The sequence below is a fragment of the Ruditapes philippinarum genome, unplaced genomic scaffold, assembly GCF_026571515.1.
Source record: "Ruditapes philippinarum isolate M1 unplaced genomic scaffold, ASM2657151v2 ctg2629_1_1_1_1, whole genome shotgun sequence".
In the NCBI taxonomy this organism is placed as follows: Eukaryota; Metazoa; Mollusca; class Bivalvia; order Venerida; family Veneridae; genus Ruditapes; species Ruditapes philippinarum.
In genome coordinates, this window is record NW_026853617.1 from 73906 (window position 1) to 85292 (window position 11387).

Sequence of the window (11387 nt, forward strand, 5' to 3'; positions counted from 1 at the left end):
TTTATGGTAAGAGTGTACGTATGTGATAAGAGAGTAAATGTAAATATTTAGTAATTAATTAATTGTTCTAAGGATAAAAACACCAGTCATAACACGTACTATTTGCTGCCAACTTACAATCATCTTAGTATGTGCATCGTAGCTACCATATTGTTTACGCAAGATGAAAATATTTGCCTTAAGATGGACTGTGTCATAATATTTTATTTGCTTCCTTGATTTTTCATGTAGATAAGATATATTGACAGTTTCCCTTTGTAACATTAAAACATTATATAATTGAGATCCTTATCTAAATTTAAACAAATTGGGGCTTGTAAATCATAATTTATACATGCCTGTCACGCGGGATACTTCTGGTCTAGTCGGGTTTTTTTTTATAGATCTGTCTTCCAAAGTACTCTGCCTGGTTCAAATGATCTGGTATTTCTATTAACCGAGAATTAACAAGCACCTGGTGTATACATGTATATATCCCAGGTTTTCCGAATTTTCATCTGATATAACCACGTGATCGTATATTGACTATATTGTTTTATAACCTGACGCTATCAACAACAAACACGTGCATTACCTGCGATAAGCATGCATCTTACAAAGTGGCAACAATACCTGCTAAAATATTCATTGTTGAAAACATCAGTTGATCATTTTTGATGCTTTGATTTATATATAATGTATGCTAACTATTCCATATTGTCATATCATATTGTTTCTAATCATTGCATTTAGCATGCAAAATAGTTTTAAAAAAGAGTGGCAACAGCGCGTTAAGCTTCATTAAAGTTGAATATTCATTTGGTTATTTCATGAATAAATGAAGTTATTTATTAATGTATTTATGAATGATCGCGTAAAATATATGATTTTATACGTTGATATGTATTTACGACTTTCATACATTGTAGATAAAGTATACTCTATTAATAAACAGATATATAAGCCGCGTCACGACAAAACCAACATAATGCGTTTGCGACCAGCATGGATCCAGATCAGCCTGCGCATCCGTGCATTCTGATCAGGATCCATGCTGTTCGCTTACCAACTCTATAACAAGTATAGATAAACTGATAGCGAACAGCATGGATCCTGATCAGACTGCGCGGATGCGCAGGCTGGTCTGGATCCATGCTGGCCGCAAACCCATTATGTTGATTTTGTCATGACGCGGCACATATATTCAATTAGTCAAATTGCTATCGTAGTATATTTTATCTATAAAGTGAAGCGGGCATTATATGTTATTCTAATTAATGACATTTTCGCTGCAGGCGAATGACACTGCACGGTTATTATGTTAAGCAGGACTTTATAGTATAAAAAAGTGGCAACTACTTTGGAATGTGTTATCTAGGTGATTTTCTGTCATTATTTTTGATGAGGTGACGGCCATAATGGTCTTGACCGCCGGTCATCACAAAGTTGTGGTTAATTTAATTTTTAGATGGAAATAGGATTTATTTGGAGAAAGGCTTAAAAATATCTTGTTTTAAAAGTAAGTAGCCGAATACGCTTAAATTTCATTTGAAAAAGAGTTATTTATAGCAAAATTGAAATGATGTTGGAAGAATTCTGATCAATGATATTTGATTATAATAATGAAAAAGAAAAATGTTTCAAAATTAATTAAAGAAAGTTATGTTAAAATAAAACGACTCTTACTTCATAAGTATATCAAATCTGATAATATTTCAAATTTATATTGTTTTATAATTACGATTCCATCCAAACAATAATCACGGCTTTAAGTTAAGGACTCGAATGCGGTTAACATACACGATATTTTCTTAGCCGTTAAGAAGATAACTACCTTAATAGTCACTCTTCATCGTTTATTATCGTTCATTTTAATTAAATTTGAGATAATTCAATTGTCCTTATTGTTGTAAATCTATATTCGTACGTGCGCACTGTTCATAAACGAAATAAAATAACGTTTGTATAGTAATTGGTTTCTCACACGATATCTACCCATTTTTTTTCCTAAATCACTAACATTAATGAGCCGCGCCATGACAAAACCAACATAATGGGTTTGCGACCAGCATGGATCCAGACCAGCCTGCGCATCCGCGCAGTCTGATCAGGATCCATGCTGTTCGCTTACAAACCCTATTACAAATAGAGAAACTGATAGCGAACAGCATGGATCCTGATCAGACTGCGCGGAGGCGCAGGCTGGTCTGGATCCATGCTGGTCTCAAACCCATTATGTTGGGTTTGTCATGGCACGGCTTATTTACTAATGGCCAAAAGCAAAAGAATGGTTCAACTATATTGCCATTGAGTATCGTTTCTATCATTATAACAGAGCACCAAACATTTATATTTAACAATAGCTTTATGTGGGGTTTGATATTCCTTTAAAGCTGCGTGCCTCCAGATGAGGCAAAATATTTCAAGAACATCGAACTTGATAAAATTTACTCAAATTTTATGAAAGGTAAAAAGAATCAAGACTTAAATAGTAATTTACATGTTCTTTGCGATGAAAAACTGATTTTGCTTTATATATTTCTACTGTGTGACTAATGCAGTAAGGACTATTTTTCATTTTTTGCCCTCTTTTTGGTACTTTGCGTGGATTGTAAGTACCGATAGCACTGCGTAAATTACTTTTTTGCATTCATAATACTTTACTTTAAAATTCATTTTCAAAATCTTCATGAAAATTATCATGAATATGGAGGCGTGCTGCTTTAACACGATTAAGTGCTAGCTAGTCATATTTGTATGAAATAGCAAATTAATCTTTGTGCATATCTTATGTTTCTCATTCTTATATAAGTGATTAATTGCATTTTAGTCATAATTAGAAGGACTTTATACAACTTTACATTTCTGCTTTCCCATCTAAACGAATCTAAATGAATATACATGTATGTAAAATATAATTTTATTATCTGTAGAAAACATTTACAAGCACGGATATCGGTCACTTTAATGATCAATATTCAGGAAGCGGACTCGAAAGTGATTAACATAAATAACAAGAAGTTTATATTTTCACAATCCGAGCTTAAAATATAACTTAACTAAACAGTTAAACTAGACTTGACTAGGCTCGGCTCGGCTAGTCTTTATAGGCTCGGCAGGCTAGACTCGTCTATCCTAGCCTAAGCTCGACTCGTTTTGGCTCGACAGGCTAGGCTAGCCTAGGCTAGGTTTAGGCTATGCTTTAGGTTAGTAGGCTTTACTTCTCAAGTTTTATTTTAATTACGCATATCATCCAATAGAGTAACAACTGGTAAAGTATTTACAGCAGGTAAATCCAATCAGTTTATCTCTGCCATGTAAATGAACATATGTCAGTAATTTTATGATCACCAGAAACATTTACTAGTTATAGTTATTTTATAATAAAACGGGAGATTTCAAGTATCTTCACGTGCCTTTCGCTGCAAAATAGCTCCAATAAATATTTGTGGAACAGATAAAAAAGATATTAAATAACCAGTATCTAAAAATGATGAAGTCTGTAAAATTAATAAATTTGATGTCTTGCCTGGTAATTTTCTTAATATATCATGATGAATGGGTGCTAATGTCATAGTTTATGGAACTTCCACTGTGTGAAAACTTGTTGTATTGATTTTTTTTTAAATATTCGCAGGAAAAAAATCAATCATTACTGCATGCGTTAGGCTCATTTTGCTTACATTTGTTGAGGATATATTTGATATGTATATGTGTATTTTCAGCTACAACAGTTGTAGCAATTCAAATATGATAAAATGATAACAAATAGAAATGGCATAGTCTATTGTAAGATACATTGACAAACATTGATTCAATTAAGGTGACAGCTGCTATCGTCCGATACACACGTCAGACATTCACAATAACTGAGCCGCGGCACGACGAAACCAACATAATGGGTTTGCGACCAGCATGGATTCAGACCAGCCTGCGCATCCGCGCAGTCTGATCAGGATCCTTGCTGTTCGCTTACAAACTCTATAACAAGTAGAGAAACCGATAGCGAACATCATGGATCCTGATCAGACTGCGCGAATGCGCAGGCTGGTCTGGATCCATGCTGGTCACAAACGCATTATGTTGGTTTCGTCGTGACGCGGCTCAAATATGCAAATGAGAAAATCACGTGTTTGCTTTATAATGCCTATGTCTATAGGGAAATTAATATACATGTATATTGAAAGCGAAGTAATGGAAAACAAGGCATAAGCAAATTTATAATACGGTTGTCAATCTATAATTGTGTTAGCCATGTGTTATCAAAGATAGGAATTTTCTTATCGTAATTAAGAAATATATAAGCAATTGCATATTTATCATATTACCTTTTTTTTACCACTTAACTGCATTTTGTATGAACAAAAGGATTTATTAATTCATTTTGCATAACATCCATTTCTCGTTTTAGAATTTAGGATACATAAAAACTATGTAACCTTACATCTATTTTACCAATGTAATTATGTCGGATTGTTAAAAATGTTCTTTTAGAAAAGTGGACATGTGCATGTATATAAGTAGTTTTTCATTTTTTTTGTTTTCCTTCAAATATTCGTAAAATCAGGGATGTTTTTCTTCACCACATTATATGAAAATTATGAGGAAGATTTATTTGTTAAACAATTTAAGTACAGGAAAATGGAAAGAATTAATTATATTGAAATTGAGGAAAAAATATAACAAATCTTATCCATGTATGTGGAAAATATTAAATGATACATTAGTAAGTGAAAGTTGATCTTTGTAAAGTTTGATCATTGTTGAAGGAATTAGTTCCAGAGTGGACAGGTAAATGTAATAAATATTTTCATTTTTATAAAAAAATAAAAACGAATCGGTTCAATCATTTCTTTTAAGGCCCATTATTACGGTGTTCCGTTTGGACACGTTTGTACGGTGTTCCGTTTGGACACGTTTGGACAATCGTGACATTTTATTTATTCTGTACCCGCGATGCACGATGGTACGATGGTGAAAACGCGATGGCACGATGGTGAAAACACGATGGTACGATGGTGAAATCACGATGGTACGATGGTGAAATCGCGATGGCGCGATAGTACGATGGTGAAAACGCGATGTTACATCGCGTTTTCACCATCGTACCATCGTGATTTCACCATCGTACCATCGCGTTTTCACCATCGTACCATCGCACCATCGCGCCATCGTGTTTTCACCATCGTGCCATCGCGTTTTCACCATCGTACCATCGCACTTTCACCATCGTACCATCGCGATTTCACCATCGTACCATCGTGATTTCACCATCGTACCATCGCGTTTTCACCATCGTACCATCGTGCATCGCGGGTACAGAATACAGAAAACGCGATGGCACGATGGTACGATGGTGAAAACACGATGGTACGATGGTGAAAACGCGATGGTACGATGGTGAAATCGCGATGGTACGATGGTGAAATCGCGATGGCACGATGGTGAAAGCGCGATAAAGCGCGATGGCACGATGGTGAAAACACGATAGCGCGATGGTGCGATGGTACGATGGTGAAAACACGATGGTACGATGGTGAAATCACGATGGTACGATGGTGAAAACGCGATGTAACATCGCGTTTTCACCATCGTACTATCGCGCCATCGCGATTTCACCATCGTACCATCGTGATTTCACCATCGTACCATCGTGTTTTCACCATCGTACCATCGTGCCATCGCGTTTTCACCATCGTACCATCGTGCATCGCGGGTACAGAAATGTCACGATTGTCCAAACGTTACCGTACCATCGTACCATCGTGATTTCACCATCGTACCATCGCGTTTTCACCATCGTACCATCGCACCATCGCGCCATCGTGTTTTCACCATCGTGCCATCGCGTTTTCACCATCGTACCATCGCACTTTCATCATCGTACCATCGCGATTTCACCATCGTACCATCGCGTTTTCACCATCGTACTATCGCACCATCGCGATTTCACCATCGTACCATCGTGATTTCACCATCGTACCATCGTGTTTTCACCATCGTACCATCGTGCCATCGCGTTTTCACCATCGTACCATCGTGCATCGCGGGTACAGAATAAATAAAATGTCACGATTGTCCAAACGTGTCCAAACGGAACACCGTACATTATGCCTCAGAAATGCTTTTATTTTATTTATTTATTTTTTTATTTCTGAGGCATAACGTGCCTTAATAAGGTGAATCGTCTGCAACTGAAGCAAAATATATCAAATTCAGGATTTATATGATATTCATTACTATCAATAAAAAATTATGTTACAATGTGACCTATGAGTTGATTTAATTCTACGTATGTCAGTGCTATATATACTCGTAAACACATGATCAGGAATCATGGACATAAATTAAAGGTCACTGCCATATAAAAAAGAATGATAATTGCTGTTTTCCCTTTCTCTCCAATGAATAATTACCCAGTCGTTACCATGGCAACCTAGCTATAGGCATTATAATGATGGTATTGTTTGTTGTTATTGAAGTCCAAAGTTTTTTCATCACATTAAGCAAGATGTTAAATATGGATTTCTTTAATAAATGAAATTAGAACACTGTATATGGAGATTTTACGTAAAAACAATTTACGATATACATTTTCCATACATGGTTTGTTTATAAAAATGGTAAACTTCCATGTTTTCATGATCTAAATTAAAAGTGATTATATATACCATAAGTGGAATATTTTTGATGAAATAAAAGTGAATAGAAATAATAAAAAAGTTTTAAATGACATGTATGTTAGAACAAATTCTAGGACATAATATTATGATAGTCAATATGTTTTATGATATCGGCTGCTACACACTTATCGGATGTTACACTTTTCGAATGGTACACTACTGAATTTGTCGGATTACAAAACTAAGGGGTAATCCCTATTTTTTAAAAATACAACAAAACTTTTATTCTTTTTTGGCTCATCATACCATGTATAGTAATGTATAGAACTTTAAACGACGCGGTATAAAAAATGACGGGAAGTGGTATTTTCTCGCGCATGCGCAATCTGCAAAGGGCAAAAAAAGAAAATACATAGAAACACCTAATGGCGGATATATATGTGTACTAAGACCGGAAATGATAACAGGACCATAACGTAGATCTACATTGTATATACATTTTGCAAGTGTGTAAAAATACATGACATTTATTAGATATCGTTTGATGTGGTCCATTCAGCATTAATATGTTATGTTACATTGCGGAAATATAATTTCAAACACACAGAAGTACATGCTTACGAATTCATGTATAAAGTGACATTTTCTGCCGCGAGGTAAATTAGCGTGTAAATCAATTTTCATTTAGTAATATAGATGACATTTTTCGTCATTTTTGCGAATTTCTATTTATTTATTATACTTCTGATACATCTTTTTTATTAATTTTTAACTGTGTATTACTCTCTCTCCAGATTTTGTTGATGGTAAGATCGGAAAAATGACAGGGGTAACGACGAGATCGAAGACCAGACACCAGAACGGAAATGGAACTGCGCATGTCAATGATGTAAAGAGAAATGGTGACGCAAATCATGGATGTGATGTCATATCAAACGGTTTTAACAGCTACAAGGAAAGTTATGAAACTATTGGAAAGTCGGAAGCTGGAAAAACGTTTCGTCATTTCTTAAACAAAATATTCTTTCCGCTATGTCTAGTATCATTGACGCCACACATTGTCATACTGTACTGGTATACCAACGCACACTGTAACGGAAGTTACACAGAAATGTTAAACAAATTACGTGATGGGTCTGTATTATTCAATCTTTTCCAAATATGGAGTAGAATAAGCATAATAAACCGTTTTACGGTGAGCGTTGTCTTTGGATATTTCGCTTGGGCTGTCTTTTGGATGCGTGTTCTACCTGGGAAGAGAGTAATGGGTCCAGTGACACCAAACGGTAACGTTCCAGTCTATATTGACAATGGATTTTCGCACTATATAGTAACAATGATTGGGTTTTGTGTGCTAACAGTTGGACTTAAAATGTATGGCATGACACCGACTGTTGTCTATGACCGCTTCGGGGAACTTCTGGCATTTATGAACATTTTTGCATTGATGTTTGTTCTTATCCTGTACTTCAAAGGCGTGTTTGCGCCATCATCTACGGACAGTGGCAGAACTGATGGCGGTTTTATCTTTGATTATTATTGGGGAACAGAACTATACCCTCGGATATTTGGAGTAGATGTGAAAGTCTTTACAAATTGTCGCTTTGGTATGACTGTATGGCCGTTATTAGTGTGTATATACGCCCTGAAAAGCTACGAACTTTACGGATTTGTGGACAGCATGTTTGTAACAACTGTCCTACAACTTGCATATATTACCAAGTTTTTCACGTGGGAAGCGGGCTATATGCAAACAATTGATATTATCCTAGACAGAGCCGGGTTCTATATATGTTGGGGATGCTTATGCTGGCTTCCAGCTTTATATCCTATAGTGAGCCAGTATCTAGTGAGTCATCCAGTGAAACTGGGACCAGTCTGGGCTTCCGTAGTTTTGTGTCTTGGACTGGTATCTGTCCTTGTCAACTATCTTGCTGATTTACAGCGCCAGGTTGTCCGAAAAGCAGATGGCAACTGTTTGGTATGGGGGAAAAGGCCTGACATTATAAGAGCTAAATACACCATTGAAAGTGGAGAAGAAAGAGAAAGCATTTTGTTAGCCTCGGGTTGGTGGGGATTATCAAGACATTTTCATTATATCCCAGAAATCCTTCTGTCCTTCTTCTGGACTTTGCCAACGGGGTTTGTGCATTTACTGCCATACACATATGTGCTTGTTTTAGTAGTCCTTCTTACTCATCGGAGTTTTAGGGATGAAAATAAGTGCTCTAGAAAATACGGGAAATACTGGCAGGAGTATTGTGCGAAAGTTAAGCACAGAATAGTGCCATTTCTGTTTTGAAGTAGTTAACTTTAAGGAAAAGGAAATTTTGTAAAACTTGTATTTGAAATGTACTGGAAAGACTCGATAGAATCAAACAGGCTGGAAGCATTATTACAAAGGTATTATTAAGTTATAATGTATCATAAATAACTTTGACAAACGAATGTGTAATTCATTAAGTAATACAATCCAGATAGCCTGGTTGAACTTTCGTAAACGGAATATTAAATATAACTCACGAGAATAGTTGAATTCTTTGAAAAATAACCATGGCAAATACTCATGCAGACGAAATACTCATAATTTTGTCTGCGATCACAGACAGCCGCTGTCTCCGACGGACATCTACATCAATATGGTATATAACAACTCTTTGCGTCCCCTATACGAAGATGATATTAGTAATTACATACTATGTTTTAAAGTCGTCAAACATGAAAGTTACCGAGATATCCTTCATTATCCAGTTACAGCGCAGAAGCGGAAGTCACATACCTTTTAATACTTCCGGTAGGTTATCTTCTGTAACCCGTACCATACCGTACGTAAACCAACTGTTCGTTTCTTTTGCACGAAGATGACAACACTATGATTAACCATCATTGTGAAGTGTAGGAAGGAATATATGCCAGAAAACTCTATGCAAGTTCAGGTTCATTACAAAAATGATAAATTATAGAGAGAAGTAACAGCGGAAACAGCTTAATTAACATTTTATATCCAAGAAAGAGAGCATTTTGGTTTTTAAAATTATTATCTTGAAATGGCGTCTACGAACACACTTTTGACAGAGAATACAACCAAAAAGGCAATATTTGTATGCATTATGGAAATTTATTCAGCATTTGCTTTGTATGTTAGTGTTTATTAATTTATTATATTGCCAGATTAACACAACTGTGCAATTTGTTTCTAGTTTTTGAGACATTTCCTCTGTTCTGATATCATTCTTATTAGTTTTCCTAAATTAACTACAGGCACTGCGCAGTGCTTAGATTTCATCCAAAGGATAGCTAAAATTACCTTTTGAATTGATTGATTACCTTGAGACAGAATCAACAGTCATAAAATAAATTGATCAGTCAGTGGTGGGCCAATCAAATATCAGTATATTGAATGAATGAATGATTGATTGATGATTGATTGATCAATTAATTGATTCTTGTTCTTTAGTGTTGAGAACAGGATTATGCAAATACATGTACTTGATTATTTTGTCAATGGCTGTCAGTCTATCACTTAAATATTAGTAAATATTTTAAATTAGAATCTAACTATGTTTAGAAACAAATTTCACAATTAACATGGAATATTATTGCCAGATAAATTGGCTGATTATCCTTCTGCGCCTTATTTTTTTTTCAAAGACTAAACTGAGAGCAGTGGCTTAGTGGTTAAGGTGTCTGCCACTTAACCCAATTATCAATGGTTCGAGCCCTCGTCGGGTCACGGCTTTGTTTCTTAATATAACATCAGTACTGGTTAGTTCCAGGAAGCGGACTCGAAAGTGATTAATAGCTGCAAGAGCTTGTTTCGCAATCGAGCTTAAATAAATATGTTTTAAACCAAAGACTAAACTGTAAATCCTATCTTTTTTCTCCTGTTTTGTAAAAGTCATTGTTTTTATGTAGTAAAACTTTATTTGTATGTTAATGCCTGAGTCTTGCCGTTGCCAATTGTGTTTTAACATTGTATATTTATTATTTTAGAAATTAAAGTAAAGAGATATTTTCATGTAGTTTGTGGATTCCTTTTTATTCATCAGCATTTTATGCCCCCCCCCCTTCAGTGGGTATATTGTTTTGCTTATGTCGGTCGGTCGGTCTGTCAGGCAGTCGGTCTGTGCGTCGGTAGACCACATGGTTTCCGCTGATTATCTTACAGAACTAATTATCACAAATTTTCATATTTCAAATATTGATTGGTCATTTGCAGTTGATGACCCATATTGATTTTGGGATCACAAGTTCAAAGGTCAGGGTCACAGGGGCCTTAAATGTAAGAATGGTTTCCGCTAAGTACATTTAAAACATTTTATCACAAAGTCATTTATTATGTATTATGTATATTTATTATACATATTGTTTTTGCCTTCGCCGTCTGTCTGTCCGTTGTCCGTCCGAATTAAGCTTGTCCGCCCTTCATAGGTAAAACTACTGGTGGGATTTCAACCAAACTTTACAGGAGTGATCAGTACCATCCCTAGTTGTGCACATCACCGGCACGTTCCGCTTGGCTACACAAAATGGCCACTAGAGCTAAAATAGAAAAATCTTGTACGCCCTTCACAGGTCAAACTACTGGTGGGATTTCAACCAAACTTTACAGGAGTGATCAGTTCCATCCCTAGTTGTGCACATCACGGACACGTTCCGCTTAGCTGCACAAAATGGCCGTCAGAGCTATAAATAGGAAAATCTTGTCCGGCCTTCACAGGTCAAACTACTGCAAACTTTACAGGAGTGATCAGTACCATCCCTAATTGTGCACATCACCGACAC

General features: G+C 35.8%; 1 protein-coding gene across 10 annotated transcripts in view; it reads left to right on the top strand.

Annotated features, from left to right (window-relative positions):
- The window catches only part of LOC132737374 (uncharacterized), a 48505-nt gene extending 37881 nt beyond the window's left edge, over positions 1-10624 (top strand). For 8 of the 10 annotated variants that reach the window (XM_060724648.1, XM_060724652.1, XM_060724651.1 and 5 more), the window contains exon 2: positions 7397-10624. In XM_060724648.1, the coding sequence (XP_060580631.1) occupies positions 7423-8904 (1482 nt within the window). In that variant the 5' untranslated portion in view covers positions 7397-7422 and the 3' untranslated portion in view covers positions 8905-10624. Of the gene's footprint in view, positions 1-1176; positions 1499-4388; positions 4771-7396 lie in introns of those variants that run through there. The other 2 variants (XM_060724644.1, XM_060724645.1) reach the window with 2 other exon arrangements.
- The last annotated feature ends 763 nt before the right edge of the window (positions 10625-11387 follow it).